General features: G+C 34.5%; 2 protein-coding genes across 2 annotated transcripts in view; one reads left to right on the forward strand and one right to left on the reverse strand.

Annotated features, from left to right (window-relative positions):
* The first annotated feature begins 3,210 nt into the window (after nt 1-3,210).
* Nucleotides 3,211-4,074, forward strand: LOC147815951 (uncharacterized). Its single transcript, XM_087156662.1, has one exon. It carries the CDS (start codon nt 3,211-3,213, stop codon nt 4,072-4,074), a length of 864 nt encoding a protein of 287 aa, XP_087012788.1.
* A 6,009-nt stretch (nt 4,075-10,083) lies between these two features.
* Nucleotides 10,084-18,162, reverse strand: part of LOC107443214 (kelch-like protein 10) — a 23,625-nt gene continuing 15,546 nt past the window's right edge. Inside the window, exons 8-13 of the mRNA XM_087157863.1 lie at nt 17,656-17,875; nt 14,674-14,843; nt 14,011-14,119; nt 12,593-12,925; nt 11,148-11,436; nt 10,084-10,262 (exon numbers count right to left, since the gene is read on the reverse strand). Coding sequence (XP_087013989.1) covers nt 10,258-10,262; nt 11,148-11,436; nt 12,593-12,925; nt 14,011-14,119; nt 14,674-14,843; nt 17,656-17,875 — 1,126 coding nt within the window. The 3' untranslated portion in view covers nt 10,084-10,257. The remainder of the gene's footprint in view (nt 10,263-11,147; nt 11,437-12,592; nt 12,926-14,010; nt 14,120-14,673; nt 14,844-17,655; nt 17,876-18,162) is intronic.

Raw genomic sequence — 18,162 nt, forward strand, 5'->3', positions numbered from 1 at the left:
AGGTTTTGACGCGTGTGGAGAGCTGTTGCTTCAAGTCAAAGTTTTACAGGAAAGATTTAGTTGACGAACTTGAAATTTTCGGCATCCCGATATAACTTAGATGATTTTAAGCGTGGCCGAATTATTGGTAAGATCGAAGAATGGCGAAAAATAACAGATGTTCCCAGGGAGTTCGACATCGTTCACAGCGTTGTTTCACGGCTGTGGAAATCATTTAAAACTACTGGAATGTGTAGTAGGCGGCACGGGGGAGGTCGCGTTAGAAGTACGACGCCTGCAGAAGACAGATGCATCGTCCTATCAGCAAAAAGGAACAGGCGCGCCACAGCTCAGCAGGTGGCAAATCAGTTTCTTGCTGCCACAGGAAAGCAGATCTCCCAAAAAACTGTTGCCAGACGTTTGAGGGGAGTAGGACTATACGCCCGCAGATCTGTTGTGTGTGTCCCATTAACCAGACAGCACCGTACTGCCCATTTGCAACGGTGTCGTGAGCATCACAATTGGACTGAACAGGACTGGCTATGCGTACTATTCTCAGATGAGAGTAGGTTCAGTCTGTCATCGGATTGTAGACGCCAACTGATCTGGCGCGAGAGTGGTACTGGTTATCGTCCAGAAAATATCCAGGAAAGGGACCGATATCCGACATGCAGTGTCATGGTGTGGGCCGGCATCATGATCAATGGCCGCACTCGCCTACATGTGGTTGCGAATGACGAACATGACGAACGGAAAAGACGAACATGAGGAAGTAGAACTTCATCAATGTTCGTCTTTTCCGTGGTGCTGTCTGTGAAAAATTTGTTTTTATGGACGACAACGCAACATGTCATCGAACACTCGCTGTTCAGGATTGTCTAGACAGCGAGGGTATTCAACGCTTCGTATGGCCATCACGTTCTCCAGATCTAAACCCCATTGAAAATGTTTGGGATGCTTTGGGGAGGACTCTTGCTGGTCGAAATTATCCTCCGACAAACAAGAACACCCTCATCCGTGCACTGACAGAGGAATGGGATAAATTGCCTCAACAGCTGCTGGATAATGTTGTGCAAAGTATGATACGACGTGTGACACTCCACGGTGGACATATCCCGTACTGACACCTTTCTTCAAGTTGCCTGCTGACATTTAGATGCATTGTTCCATTTTTCCGTACGCTGCATCAAATTAACATTTTTTTTCTTTCAGATGTTTCATAGCTTTTGTACTTTCCAGAACAATGAATATTCTTTATTCTAATGTCTGAACAGTGTGGCAACTATATTTTATTCTACTAGGACTCATGTCTCGCTTAATGTTACGCTACATTGCAATTTGTGATCCGTCCTTAGCAATTGTCCAGCAGTGTAGTTGTCTGCCACTGAACGCCGGATGTAAAGCATCGGCTTTGATGAAGATAATTTTGTATTTTTAATTCTCTGAAGGGCGCCCCCTTAATAATATAGAATTTCTAAAATAAATGTATATATTTTTGATTGTTGATGAAGCCCATCATTTTGTGTTTTCATCAGTGTTCAGAAGCAGAACAACTATAAGTTTTTTATTTTATCACAAAAAAAGAAAATTTATAAAAAACAAAGAAAAGAGTAAGAAAATGAGTATAGTCATAGAAAAAGTTAAAATTATAATATAGTATTTGATAGTTAAAATAAAACTTTTTGTTTAAGTCATTGCTAACAATTCAAATTTCTCCGAGGCAATTCTAAAGTATAAATTAAGGTAGTATTGTTAAGTTGAAACATAATATTTTTAGTTTTGATGTCAACAATACAATTCAATTTTTCATAAAAACGATTGTTTCCATTGTTAAGTTCAATGTCAACAATTCAAATTTTTCTGAGGCAACTCTTAACCTCTAAATATTATTTTTTTATGTACACATTTCTAAATGTCAGTATTCAACCACAAAACAACTTAAAGTCCTCAAATTTAGCATGAAGTTGTAAAATGTAATGAAAGAGAGTCATAGCAATAATGAAAGTAGAAGTAAAGTTAGTACTGTAAAATTAAAACAATATTTTTAATCAATGAGCCAAGTTCTTCAAGAAGCAATTGTAGAATAAATTTCTTTTATATAAAACTTTTTATAGAATTTCTTTTAGAACACAATTGTTAATTTGGGCATTTGGCGATACAACACTTTTAGAATTGAAGGATTTGTTACGTAAAGCGCTCAGGTATCATAATTTTGATCTAGTTGCGCTTCTATGTCATTTTGATTTATGTTGCTAAGTTAACTTTCAAAAAATTCTATGGCTGGCAACAGCATTTTTATTTTCTAAGTTGTTTATTTTTATTTCTTTTAGAATTCGTTATTTTTTTAGCGAAATGTTTTTTAACCTAACAGAATCCTTTGCCGACTGTTTTCTCTATGAATGAAGAAAATAAAGTAAATATTTAACTGTTGTGAAAAGAATTTTATTTAGTTGTACAAAGTACTTCAGACAAAATTTGGGAGCCACGTAAGAGAATTATATATATTAGATCAGAAACACATCATTAAAAGGCAGAATGCTTTGGTGTTTTCAAAACAAAGCAAACGTTGCCACCGGCTGAAAAGAAATACAGCCAAAATTTGGGAGCCACGTAAGAGAATTATATATAATAGATGATGCTCACTACGTGCTCTTGCGCGCCGAATCCAATCAATTAAAAATGAAAACTGTTGCCAGCGCGAGAAAAGAAATATCATCGGTTTTATTGATACATACGTACGTGTTGGAGTGGTTTGTTACTCCTCTGAATACATTAAGTTAACAGAATTAAGTTTCGGTCGTGTGGTGGCAACAGACATTTTCTTTTCAGATAACGTAAGTGACGTCATCCGTGCATATGATTATGGAATCTGTATATAAAGCATGCATTGTTGTAAGCATGTGTTCTTGTCGACTTCCTGTCTTGTCTCTTCACTATGTCACGTCACTGTGCTGTTGTTTCCGGTGACGTACCAACATTTTTGTTAAGATATATTTATGTTTAAATATCTTCAGTTGTACGCTGTATCGAGATGGTACTGTATGAAATAAAGAAATGTTTAAATCTTCAAGTTTCTTTATGTGAGTTAACACTTTCACTCAATACTGTGCTACTCCGCTAACGCATCAATAGTTGGTTATGGGCCTTCGAACCCGCAAACCTTTGGTCTGGAATATGGAATAAATAGTCTAATAAGGAGTGAAAAGTGGAAATAAGTCTTCAATTTTCAATATGGCTGAGTCTACTGATGGAACAGTTTTTGCCTTTCCAAAGCTCGGAGATTTTAATTATGGAAGCTGGAAAATTGACATGAAAGTTTTGTTGATGGAAAAAGGATGCTGGGACTTTATAACTGGAAAAGAAATACCACTTGATGATACAGCAGCTGAAAGAGACAAATTGGCCTATCTTCTACGAAAACAACGAGCCTATACGACAATTTACATGGGAATCGAGCGAAAATACCAATCCCTGATTGCTGATACCGAAGACGGGAAGACAGCTTGGGAAACGCTGAAAGTAAACTTTGAACCTACGTCGAGAGCTCGTCTGGCTGGTTTAGTCGATGATTTCTTTAGCACAAGATTTTCACCCGACGAAGAAACGATCGGAATATATAGCAAAAGAATGTTGGAGAAGAATAAACAAATTGAGGATGCTGGATTTAAATTGCCTCCAATATTAGTGTGTTTTCAGCTGATAAGATATCTGCCTTCTGAATATGATAATTTGGTACAGATTCTTTACAGAGTAAAAGATGAAGAATTTACGATCGATTCAATTACTAAGCAACTAATTACGGAATCTGGAAGGATTGAACTGAAACAAAAAGACGAAAATAAAATTACGTTTGTGAATGATGCTTATTCAACTAAAGTTCAAAAGGGTGATTATAAAAGACAAGCAGAGAATAAGAAAAACTTCAGTGGAAGCAGTCTGGAGCGTAACAAGAAAACCGAAGTAACAAATCCTCGTCGTTCTGTAGTATGCAAGTTCTGTGAAAAATTGGGTCACACTGAGGATAAATGCTACAAGAAAGTGAATGTGCAACGTCAAAAGAAAGCTTTTTATGTGAAAAAGACTATTCAAGCCTGAATGAAAAATTTGAATCTATGTCTGTGGAATCGTCTAATACTAATCAATTCATAGGAGAATTTTTAGTAGATACTGCAGCAACATCTCACATCTGTAAAGAAAGAGAATGGTTCTCCTGGTATAAAGAGATTACACCGACAGAGGTTCTAGTTGGTGACACAAATAGCTCAACAATTGCCATTGGTGTAGGAGATATTGACTTTACTATATTGGACATTAAAGGTAAGGTGGAAATTACTTTAAAAAATGTTCTATATGTGCCCAACATGAGGCGTAATTTGATTAGTGGAGCGAAAATTGATATTGCTGGTAACTATGTTGAATGGGGCCGCAATAAAATGGTAATTTTTGATAAATTTCATAATTATATGTTTACTGTAAATAGAAAAGATAAATTGTATATTTTGAATGGATATCCAACAAAATTTAAAGATGAACTTAACGAAAGTCTTGATAGTAAGAATATAGCTTTAATTTCAACTTTAAATTTAGATATTGTACACAGACGATTCTGTCATGTGAATATGCCATTAATTCAAAGTATGAGTAAAAATAATGTAGTAAAAGGCATTGAAAACTTAAGTAAAAGTAAAAACGAAAATTGTACTAGTTGTAAAATTGCCAAATCTACTAGGGTATCTTTAAAACGAAATCGTATTTATCATAGAACTACTAAAACTTGTTTAGAAAAAGTGCATTGTGATTTATGGGGACCTTCTCCCGTAAACTCTTTAGGTGGTAACAAATATTTCTTATCTTGTATTGATGATTTTTCTCGTAAAGTTGATGTATATGTTATAAACAGTAAAACCGAAGTTTTCGAATGTTTTAAGAAATATTTAGCTAAGTGTGAAAGGGAAATTAATCTTAAGTTAAAATGTGTCAGAACTGATAACGGGCTAGAGTTTTGCCATAAAGAATTTGAAAAGTTCTTAAGCAATCTCGGAATTAGAATAGAAAGGACTAATGTATATACTCCAGAAATGAACGGGATAGCAGAAAAATTTAATAGAAGTGCAATGGACGCAGTAAGAGCAATGTTACATGATAGTGGGTTACAACCCAAATTTTGGGGGGAAGCCTTGTTAGCTTTCGTGCATACCAAAAACAGATGCGAGCATAAACTAACTAATCATTTAAGTCCAATTGAAATATGGTCAGGTTTTAAACCTTCAGTAAGACACTTTAAAATTTTTGGATCACTAGCTTATGTACATATTCCCAAAATTAATCGAAATAAACTTCAACCTAGAGCTAAACTTGGAATTGTTGTAGGATATGCTGTACGAACCAAAGGGTACAGAATTTTTATTCCGAACGATAGGAAAGTAATTGAAACAATTCATGTTAGTATTGATGAAACCAAAAAGGGTGTAGAAACTTTATTTGGGAAAAATAAATCATTTGAATATGTTAAATTCAACCTAAATTTGAGAAACGAGCTAGATAACTTTGATAATGAATCTAGTAATGATAAAACAGCGTTAGATAAATTAAGTCCTATTGATATCGAAAAGTGGGAAAGGAAAGAATGTCCAAGAACTAAAAGTAAAAGAATAGATGTATTTTATTATCCTCCTTCAAGTAAACTAAGACTTAGATCTTTAAATGATGTTAAAAAATATTGTGAGAAAAACAAACTCTCTTTTGAACCTGAGAAATTTTCATTTAAAGCAAAAAGTAAACATCCTAATAACGTAACTAAAAGTTCAAGTAGTGAGGAAGATTTAAATTCAAATGAAGATTTCGAATACGAGTGTCATTTTTCTGAATTTCCCAAAACATTTGAGGATACACAAATTTGCAAAGATAAAGAAAAATGGGATTTTGCTATGAGTGAAGAACTCAAAATGATTGAAAAACGCAAAGTGTGGGAGTTAGTAGATCTTCCTAAACACACTAAAGTGATAGGCACTAAATGGGTTTACACTGTTAAACGTGATGAAAATAATAAACCTAAGAAATACAAAGCTAGACTTGTTGCTTTGGGTTTTAAACAAAGAGCAGGTATTGATTATGGAGAAACATTTTCTCCTGTTGTTAACTTTTCAATTATTAAATTGTTATTTATTTTATTAGTATCAATGTTAAACTGGTGTCATTATCAAGTCGATGTAAAGTCTGCATACTTGTATGGTAATTTATCGGAACCTGTATATGTTAAACAACCTCCAGGATATATTGTTAAAGGTCATGAAGGTAAAGTTTATTTATTGCATAAATCCTTATACGGGCTACATCAAAGTAGTCGATATTGGAACTTTGAACTTGATGGTATATTTAAGGATTTAAAATTTGAGAAATTAAAATGGTTAAATTGTGTTTATAAATGTAAGAATACTATTTTAATTGTGTATGTTGATGATATTGTAATTTTTGGTAAAACACAAATTGATGTTAATAATGCTATTTCACTAATTAAAAGTAAATTAGAATTAACTGAATTAGGTCAGGTAAAATATTTGTTAGGTGTAAATTTTGATATGAACAATGGTGCTTTATTAATGCATCAAAATACGTATATTGAGAAATTAAGGATAAAATTTAAAGAACTTCCAAAGTCTAATGTTAGTCTTCCGATAAAACTCGGATGTAAACTTCCTGAAAAAATAAATGAAAGTGATATTGTTGAAAACGACTTAATGAAACGATTTCCATATCGAACATTAATCGGCTGTTTAACCTTTTTAGCTGATCGTATGAGACCTGATATAAGTTTTTCAGTAAATTTGATGTCTCAATTTTCTAATGGTTATACGTTCGAACATTGGAAAATCGTGGTTGATATAATGAATTATGTATTTAACACTAAGGATTATAAAATTAATTTAAGTAAAGCTAATAATTTAAATTTAATTTGTTTTTCTGATGCTAATTGGGGCTGTAGTTTAAGTAATCGCCATTCAACTAGTGGATATTTAATAAAATTTGGAGATGTAATTTTTAGTTGGCGTTCAAGTAAACAAAAATGTATTGCCCTTAGCTCAATGGAATCTGAATTTGTTGCCTTATGTGAAAGTATGAAAGAAACAGTTTGGTTTTCTAGAGTAATTAATGAACTTAGTATTCTGCCTGACAAAATTGTACCAAAAGTTTTTTGTGATAATCAGGCTGCTATACATTTCTCTAGAAATAATTGTGAAAACTTTAAGACAAAACATATAGATATTCGATATAAATTTATTCGACAACTTATTGAAGAAAATCTAGTAGAATTAGCTTTTATTCATTCTAAGAATAACTTAGCAGATTTCCTAACAAAACCATTAATGGGTAATAAATTTAAAGAAGTTGTGAATAATATATTTTTCTCTGATATAGATCACACGACCGTGGGGCCGTATGTTGGAGTGGTTTGTTACTCCTCTGAATACATTAAGTTAACAGAATTAAGTTTCGGTCGTGTGGTGGCAACAGACATTTTCTTTTCAGATAACGTAAGTGACGTCATCCGTGCATATGATTATGGAATCTGTATATAAAGCATGCATTGTTGTAAGCATGTGTTCTTGTCGACTTCCTGTCTTGTCTCTTCACTATGTCACGTCACTGTGCTGTTGTTTCCGGTGACGTACCAACATTTTTGTTAAGATATATTTATGTTTAAATATCTTCAGTTGTACGCTGTATCGAGATGGTACTGTATGAAATAAAGAAATGTTTAAATCTTCAAGTTTCTTTATGTGAGTTAACACTTTCACTCAATACTGTGCTACTCCGCTAACGCATCAATAGTACGTATTAGCGTTTTATGTAATATAGATATGACGATTGGATAAATTAGGCGATATATTAAGTAAATATAGAATATTTATTATATCATGTATTATTTTAGTATATTATAATAATTAGATCAAATTATAAGACGCACTGTAGTGTTTTAATGATAACATGTTTTGCACGAGTTTGCATGCAATACTTTTATATTTAAACATACATGTAATGGGTTTTTATTCAGGAGATTTTTTTATGTACTTCCCATTTGAATTTATTTTGAATGTATTGCATTACAAATGTTAACACATTGATATACGAACGTAAACAAGTGCAAACCGGTTTCAGCCTCGTAAAAACAATAAAGCTGTATAGTATTACCTGATAATTAAGATTTTACATAGAATCTTATAGTGCGTCTAATAATTTGGCCAGCGACTGTATATAAAACCTGACTTTAGCGGACGTAATCTCATTCGCGTATGAGTGCGTATACGTGCGTATACAATTGCTAAGGACGAATAACGCTATCATCCATAGCAACCACAAAATGAAAGGAAGCAAAATGTGGAAAATTAGAATAAGTGCGGGACATAGCAAGAAGAGGTATGCGTATGCAAATTTTTTTCCCACGTCTGTTCATCACGTGATAGCGCTGATAAGAGCTTTAAAGGTTTTGACGCGTGTGGAGAGTTGTTGTTTCAAGTCAAAGTTTTACAGGAAAGATTTAGTTGACGAACTTGAAATTTTCGGCATGTCTTCACGATATCACTTAGATGATTTTAAGCGTGGCCGAATTATTGAAAAGATCGAAGAAGGGCGAAAAATAACAGATGTTGCCAGGGAGTTTGAGGAGTTTGCCCAACACCTCCTAGAAAAGAGTAGGCCTCTGCACGGGTTACCATAAATATCCTTTAGTAGTCCAAACGTAATGACATGTGACGTATTTTTAACCACTGCGCAGCTTAGTACCCCGAACGTAATGACATCTTTCTTATTTTTCATCAACTGCGCAGTTAACTTCGTCACATCGGACTACTAAATTGATCCGTGCTGAGGCCTTCATACTTCTAGGTGTTGGTTTGCCAGGGAGCGCAAAATTTATTAAATAATAACTCGAGTGAGTTATCAAAGTGACACAAAATCACTGTGCTTCTCAATAAAAGTTAGAGAAAATCTTGCAAAGTAAATCCGTAAAATGTTTCGTTTTAAGGAATAAAGAAAATCTTTCTTAAAATTGGTCTATTATATATATAATATAGGACTATTATATCGGTCTATGGTTATATAGAATTGGTCTATTAAATAGGGCTAGGGAAAAAGTCTTTCTCACGAGTTTGTTAATGGGGTAACCGACAAAATGGTAATTAATACATAATTGAACTAAAAATAGATGAAAAGACAGGATGTGAATTTTAAAGTGTGAGGAAGAGAGCTTCAATTTGAATAATAAATTAAGAAAAAAATTTACACCGGAATTATATCTGAGATAGAATTCGATGAACGGATACCACTAGTTGATTTATAGCAGTTGTGTGAAAACCCCGGAGAGTTGTATTAAGATCACCGTACTTTTTAGAGTGTTGATTGTGAAAGCTGTATTAAGTTCACGGTCGAGGTCGCTCTCGTGTTGCCCCTAGTAGTCGAGTGTTTACATTGTACGTCGCGTGTGATCGAAACTGAGAAGCAACAGCGTGAGGAGGACAAAGTCGCAGTCACAAACAGCAAGTCAACTGTTCAATGCGGACTATTCATCGTGTTCAAATCGTAGTGGGCAGTGCTGCCAAGGTAGGCATGTTCACATCACGCCCAAAGGTCACCAATGTGGGGAGAGTCATATCGATGAATGTTGATCGACATTCATCTGTGAAAAAGTGGTCGTGGGTTCGAGCCCCGCCGGCTGAAGACTCCCCGTTTAGTAAATGGTGACTAATGCACGCTAAATCTGTCGAGTCGCAAAGTCCTCCATGTTCCCATAACAAATCAATACCTCTGGGGGTACTGGATTGGAGAGCGATCGTTTTCCGATTCAGGTCAAAATTACGACATGTGGATGAATGAATGGATGTGTGAATGGGTCCGCCCTATAAAACGGGCAGTGACGTGCGTGTGGCTGAAGACGAATTCTTGGCCGTTGGATGGCGCCACTGAAAAAAAAGAAAGGCAAACTCTGTCTTAAATTGCTCGGTTTCAACAAGCAGGCTTGTCCGTGTGGCAAGTGGCATTAGAAACAACAACAGAATTGAATTTTTGTAGTGGTAGATACACTACAAAGAAAATAGAGCAGTTATTTTTAGATTTGATGTTTTATTTTACGTTTTACTTCAAATGAAATGATTGTAGGCCGTTTAACAGTTTTTGCTGATTTTTATTCTTCTCTATAACTTCAGCCTCTACATGCTAGATTCAAAGGTAATAGCATCTTTCTTCATGTGTCTCGGAGCTTCAACTATAACATTCCGCTCACTGTCAACCTGACGAAACAAAATAAATAAATTGAAAAGGGAAAGAAATAAGTGAAAGAAAAGATGGTATATTTATTAATTTTCAGTGAATTTTTATTTTCCTTTTTACTTTAGTCTTCATAGACGAGCATCATAAATTAATAATAGTGATATGAACATAAGAAAGTAAGTGAACTGTAGACTGCCAGTAATAATGATTATAGCCACCGTTGAACAGTAGACCCAATATTTGGGTTTACGACTGGTAATGTTCAACTCCGTAGCTTTATAATTTTGAATATGATCCAGAAGAGAAGGGAACTCCTGGATCGAATATATGGAGAAATTCGCCTTTTCGGAAAATGTTTGATGAAACTAACCCTCAGTTGCGTTACATAGAGAGGAAAACCACGAAAAATCCCACAATTAGCCTGACGGCCAGGGGACTCTAATCCATGATTCGTCTACCACTGAGGATATTTTACGTCATTACTGTGGTCGGTACAAGCCAGATGCGAAATTTATATCGACCAGCCATCGTTGGGATTCGAACCCAGTTTACCTCACTGACCGGCAGGAAAAAAAAGAAAAGCATTACGATTTTGTTATTTTTGCAAAAACTATACCAGAAACACATACTCGTATTTGTCATCTAAAGGAAAGTGTTAATTATTTTTACCCTGTTCTAAGAACGAGTATTAAACTAATATATAAAGAACCGAAAAACGTAATATAATATTGTACATTTATAAATGATTGAAAAGAAAATTATAACCGGCATCGCATGTCCATTTGGACTAACACGAATTTGTTAAGGGATGAAAAATCCTTTTTAAAACCTATTTTATAAGCTTTAAAAAGACTGAGTCTCCGAAAAAATAATAGTTTCTTTAAAAAAAATGGCGAAACACTTGCCTAATCTGAGTTCTCCATAATCCATAAAAGCATTGTATCGATTTCTAGATCCTTCTGTTTGATGTCTCACTTTCAGACGTAACTCTTCCAAGAGTCCACTCCTATTCTTGTAGATATAATCGTCGACATTAGGCAGCCTCGGCAACACACTCGCGGCCAGGGCAGACCGAGAAGTATTCATAGATGTTGCTTCGTACCACTCGTTTTCACGATCATCATAGCATTCCACTTTGCCGATCGTTGTCGCCCCATCAAATCCACCAATTACAAAGATCATTCCATCCAATACCTACACCAAAGATATATATATATATATATATATATATATATATATATATATATATATATATATATATATATATATATATATATATATATATATATATATATATATATATATATTCCTTATTCAGAAATATCGCATTTATTGTAAAGGATGTGTCCTGATGAAGACCTTTACGTTTTCCTATTAAAATTTTTCTATTTAATTTTCTTCTATTCTTCTTCTTTGTGTTTATATATATATATATTAGAAAGTTAAATGTCTTATATTTTTAAAAGAACTTTTAAGAAAGCCGAAAAGCAAAATGAGAAAAGATATAATCGCTTCATCACCCCACACGATTGTCTGCAAAATCTGAATGATTTCTGATATTGTATTAATATGATATAGCTGAAGCAAAATATATCAATACGACAGTGTGAGAAACATAAAAAAAGGAAAGAGAAATAAAACATATTAAGCAAAAAATATAAAATAAAACATATCAAGTAAAAAATAGAAAATAAAAATTCAAGAAAAATACACAATAAAACACAAAATGTAACGTATAAACCGAGAAGCAAATTCAAAAGTCCTTCCTTTTACCGGCATTTTTCAAAAATGATTTTAAATATTTCCGTAACAAGTTTGCCAGGTTATAAAATATGAAAATAAAACCGCAAATAGAGTATTTTACGGTGCGTTCTTACTTTAGTACAGAACCGCATTTGATAGACAGTTACCTTGGATTGGACCAAAACTGGATGTGCGCAAAATAATCATATTATACTAGATAATTCAAAGTTTATGATCAATAAAAGGTCGAATTTTAATTATAAAATTTTAATTTTGATAATTTAGAGAAATTATTACCATATATAGGAAATTTTTATAGTTACATGCATATTGATATAAACTATCTCCTTCTTAAGAGCGGAACCCTTTCTTTTCTCACTCCATTTTTTCCTTATTTTAAGATTAAATGTTTATTACTTCCTGTTAATAATTATCGCAAATGTTCATCACTCAATGAAGTTAACCATTCAAAAGTCTCCTTCCTTTATGTGACATTATTAGGGATAAGATTCCTTTATTAGGGATAATTAGGGATAATTATTAAGGATAAGATTCCATCATTAGGGATAAGATTTTCTGTGGATTGTTTAAAGCAATGAATACTCACTTGGACGGCAAAGTTGCTTCTTGGATAACTCATTTCTGCAATATTATACCATTCATCTGTTAAGGGATTATACTTTTCCCCATCTTTAAGCCTTGACAGACCGTTGAATCCACCCAGAGCAAATATGCAACCACGGTGAGCTATGACAGACACTCCAGATCTTCTCTGACTCATAGAAGTTAAAAGTGACCACTGGTCAGTAATCGGATCGTAATATTCCCCGCACGCCAAACATTCATTGCCACTGAAGCCACCCACAGCGTAAATACGATCGTTCAAAGTTGTAGCATCCGCATCACTCCGCTGAACATTCATGGGGGCAACAAATGTCCACTTTAATAAAAAAAAAGAATCAATTCTAGATTATAAAATATATTATATATAAGGACTGATAACTGCTTAGTTGAAATCTCTTAATAATTAATAATCTCTTTCTCTCTCTCTATCTGTCTGTATATGGATGGTGTTCTCAACACTAGGAAGAGCTGCAAGCTGTATGCCACTTATACTTCCGGGTTACTGTTTCCGGTGTATTTTAAAGCCATTTGGCTCGTGATCATTGTGTTAAGATTCTTGCAAACGTGGTATTTGATTACTTATTATTAAACTTAATCTTGCTCCTCGAACAATATGCTAACACTAACGTAAAATGGTACACAGCTTGCAACACGAACAAACAGTAGTAAACAAATGGAAAGGGGCCCAATCAAGACTGCAAAAAAAGCGAGTTATTCAAAATCTAGCAACCATGTCACCTTTTTTAACAATATATCTGTAAATAACAAAAGCAAATTTTCACTTCAAACTCACCAGAATTACAAAATAACATTAATATCTTATGAAATACAGCAGATTTGAGCTCAGAAATTATCTAATTTGTTTCTTTTATTGAAAACACCATATATATATATATATATATATATATATATATATATATATATATATATATATATATATATATATATATATATATATATATATATATATATATATATATATATATATATATATATGTATATATATATATATATATATATATATATATATATATATATATATATATATATATATATATATATATATATATATATATATTTAGAAAGACAGAGAGAGAGAGAGAACAAGTAGTAGATACAGAAAATTTCTGCATCTACTACTTGTGATGCATGTTGCTTTTTTGAAAAATATGTTCATCTTGTTGTTGTTGACGTATGCCTGCTTAGGCGGAGGGGTGCGATTGTTCTTGTTTTCCAGTGGCGCCATCTATGGCCAAGAATTCTCATGTTCATCTTAAATTTTTAGTTAGATAGTTATTAAAATGACGGTTAATTTCAGTTAACTTATTAAAATGACGGTAGCAGGATTTCAAATCGAAGTAATCTGAAACAAAATGGAAGTGAGAAATTGAAAGAACTTACTTGATTTGTTTTGATATCGTATCTCTCCACTGTATTCTGTCTATAATGTCCATCATAGCCTCCTATCGCGTATATAACGTTATTCAAACAAGCTACACTTACGTAACACCTACGAAAACATACTCATCTCAACAAAGGTTCTGAAACTATTCACAATAGATGACAATTTTCAAGTTGAGGATATTTAAGGTAAAAAAAACCCATTATATCGATACTCTCATAAAAATATAATATTGAAAGTTTATTAAATAAAATTATTAAGTTACATAAATAATAGTTAATGAATGATATCAGTTAAAACACTTCTTCAACTGATTGTATTTGCTAGACTTTACATTCCAACCAAACAGTGCTAGACCTTACATTCCAACCAAAAAGTTTTATTAGAGAAACATTGCTAGAAGCATTTTCTTGTGACATGTAAATTGAAAAATTACTTTAACAATTATCTGCCTAATTTTTCATTTCTATACTTTTTTTGAATAAATGAATAAAAAAGTTTTTATTTTTTATACTTTCGAAATCTTCCAAGCGTTAGTTTTATTGGTACTACATATATTTTACCACTGGTGCAAAAATATCCCTATGCTACCCAAAAGCGAAGGTAACATGAAAAGTTTAATTCTAGCTGAACGCGTAGAGTGTTCCTTGAAGGATTATTACCTTTTGCATTGCATCGGAGCCACTTCTGACCATTCTTTAGTGACAACATTAAACCGAAGGCAGTCGTTGAAGTAGTTAAGACCATCAAAGCCACCGATGACGTAGATGTCAGTTCCGATGACCGCCAGTTTGTGGTAAGCTCGAGGACCAAAGGGATCGGTCATACGTACCTGAAACAAACTTTATTCCTTTTCAATTTATCTTTAAAATACATTTATGCAGTTACTTTATTTGGCCATCAAAATGTGTGTTTGTCTAACATATCGTTTACCAATCCTGTCTAATTTAAATTACGGTCATGCAATACATGTAACCACGGTTTCATTTTATGCATATGTAATTAAGACGGCTTTAGACTAATATGATTAAAAAACCAAAACAGTCATTTAAAGTGCGTTTTAGAAGTTGAAAAAAAAGGTGAGGGAGGATGTTGAAGAAATGAATGAGGATATAAAATTAACTCAAGAGTTTATTTTGCATTTTAAAACAGGCGTTGAACCCATTTTTGAGTTTACGTAATAATCTTATAATGCGTCCATAATCTTATAATTTTGATCTCAACCTAGATGACCTCCGCTCCTGGATCAAACTAGTCTACACGAAGAACTTGTTTTATGGAGCTAATCCATATTTGCGCTACATGGTGAGAAATACCACCAAAACACCGCAAGTTCAGTCTAATTTAAATTATGGTCATGCGATACATGTTACCAGGGCATGGTAATGCATGTTATGCATATGTCATTATGACCGCTGTGGACTAATATTCAGAGATGGTCATTATGATGGCTGTGGATTATTAACCTGGACCATTCATGAATGGTCCAGTATTGTCTCCCGATCTTCACAAAGAGATGAATTTCAGACTTATGCCAAAAATTTCTTTGGTGCATCTCTCTAGCAGAGTTAATAACAAAAACAATTTTGCATGAGGCAAACAGAAAAAAACCCTATAAATATAGAATTGTTTTCGTCTTAACTCTTTTCGAGTTTTTATTCCCTTCCAGCAAAAGCGTCCCAACATCATTCACTCAGTTTTCATTTTGAAATTACAGTCGAATCTCGATTTAATGAATTTATCGTGGTTGAAATTTTATTTTCTTAAAACCAGGTTTTTTTTCGAAAACCGTGGTCCAAAAGAAAAAACATTTCTGATCTTACTTAAAGCACGGCCGAAAAAGTGTTTTCATATTAAAAAATTGTAAATTCTGAGGATGAAAAAATTGGGATTAGCGAAGGCAGTACATCTCTCTCTTTGTCTGAGATTGGGCCTTTTTTTAATTTCTTTTCTTTCCGTTATCTCCGCATTTTCGTCTTCAATTAACTTTCAGCAGTTAATTTCATTTTGACAGAATGAATTAATCAATGTCTAAAGCACACTTTGCAAGGCAAAACACGAAATTGCATGCTGGAAGATAAGCGAGACTTTGATAAATAAGATAAAGAATTTTTCTCTGTAGTATTTTTCGTAAGACGTTGAGAAGCAAAAATAATTAAATTTAATTCGAAAAATAATCTTAGTACTCCCTTCTTATTCTTGGGGTCCCGCAGTGGAATGATCGTTAGGACACGGCTAACAGCAGATCACCGAAGTCAAGCATCACTGGCTGCGGTCAGTGTGCGGGTGGGTGACCACTTTGATCACCCTGCGTAGAAGACCAAAGGTGTGCGGTAATGGTCCTCGTTAAACTTTTCTACCGTAAAGTGCTGAACTTCGCTTGCAGGTCGTCGGGCTACCGAAGTGGGGGTGCCATCCCCTCTGCAGAGGATCAAAAATGTGATGGCATGTCTTCGGATCATCCTCAGGAGTGTTTCCCAGACCGTCGCCTATAGCCTATTGTGTAGCTCTAGTGTGACGTAAATAAACTACAACAGCAACAACAACAATCTTATTCTTGTGCGGTATTGGTCTTCGTAAAACTGTTCTACCGTTAAGTGCTGGACTTCGCTTGCAGGTCGTCGGGCTACCGAAGTGGGGGTGCCATCCCCTCTGCAGAGGATCAAAAATGTGATGGCATGTCTTCGGATCATCCTCAGGAGTGTTTCCCAGACTGTCGCCTATAGCCTATTGTGTAGCTCTAGTGTGACGTAAATAAACTAGAACAGCAACAACAACAATCTTATTCTTGTGCGGTATTGGTCTTCGTAAAACTGTTCTACCGTTAAGTGCTGGACTTCGCTTGCAGGTCGTCGGGCTACCGAAGTGGGGGTGCCATCCCCTCTGCAGAGGATCAAAAATGTGATGGCATGTCTTCGGATCATCCTCAGGAGTGTTTCCCAGACCGTCGCCTATAGCCTATTGTGTAGCTCTAGTGTGACGTAAATAAACTACAACAGCAACAACAACAATCTTATTCTTGTGCGGTATTGGTCTTCGTAAAACTGTTCTACCGTTAAGTGCTGGACTTCGCTTGCAGGTCGTCGGGCTACCGAAGTGGGGGTGCCATCCCCTCTGCAGAGGATCAAAATTGTGATGGCATGTCTTCGGATCATCCTCGGGAATGTTTCCCAGACCGTCGCCAATAGCCTATTGTGCAGCTCTAGTGCGACGTAAATGAACTACAACAGCAACAACAGCAATCTTATTCTTGGGTTGCTTTGGCATAGGCTTCCTGATTCTGATTGGCTTGGCATAGCTGACTGATGTCGTTTCCCACAGTCATTTTTCTCAACGTAATTTCATCTGCCTTGAAGACTTAAAGTTATAATCGAAATAAGTTATTCGGTTCGATTTGATGATTCTTGCTTGGATCGATTGTAAAGAATACATTAATTTCTTGGACTGCACCGACGCTCTTTCAAATATTAGCAGCTCAATATTTTGCTGGATGCAATTTATCAGAAATTAGTTATATTAAACCTTTTCTGATTTTTTTTCCGGCAGTTGCAATAATTCGTCCATTAGGGTTTTTGATTTCATTTTTATGAGAGACCAGAAAAACTCGTTAAATCATGCAATTCGGAAAATAAGGGTTATCTTACCTTTATCCATCTATCTGCTTTTGCGTCATACGTCTCTATAACATTTGTTGGACCCCCACTCCATCCTCCGATTGTGAAGAGGACTGCATATGGTATTCGTGGAATGGCAAGTATCGGCATCTCTACTTCTGCCACTTTCTGCGATATCGTTGCCACGTCATACAGAAATCCCTGTGTCTCAATCACTATGTCGTCGCAGCTCTCGTTGTTCTCGAGATAGCTGGATGTATAGGGTAAAAAATGATGTAGTTAGTATCACATAAAAGTAGCTCAATACGGAATTGATTAGGTTAACTAGCCCTCGTTGTTCTTGATATAACTGGATGGAAGGGTAAAAAGTGATGTAGGCAGTATCACATAGAAGAAGCTCTATACAGAATTAATTAGGTTTGACTAGGTCTCCTTGTACGGAAATAATTAGGTTTAAGTAGGACTCGTTGTTCTCAATAAAGCTGGATTCAAAGGGAGAAAATGATGTAAGCCATATCACATAAAAGTAGCTCAATA

Source organism: Parasteatoda tepidariorum, chromosome 2 (genome assembly GCF_982258835.1).
Source record: "Parasteatoda tepidariorum strain Cologne lab strain chromosome 2, Ptep-v5.0, whole genome shotgun sequence".
Lineage (NCBI taxonomy): Eukaryota > Metazoa > Arthropoda > Arachnida > Araneae > Theridiidae > Parasteatoda > Parasteatoda tepidariorum.

Bases quoted from the DNA above. Each gene is read 5' to 3' on its own strand.
- LOC147815951 (XM_087156662.1), top strand. From the start codon at position 3,211: ATGGCTGAGTCTACTGATGGAACAGTTTTTGCCTTTCCAAAGCTCGGA.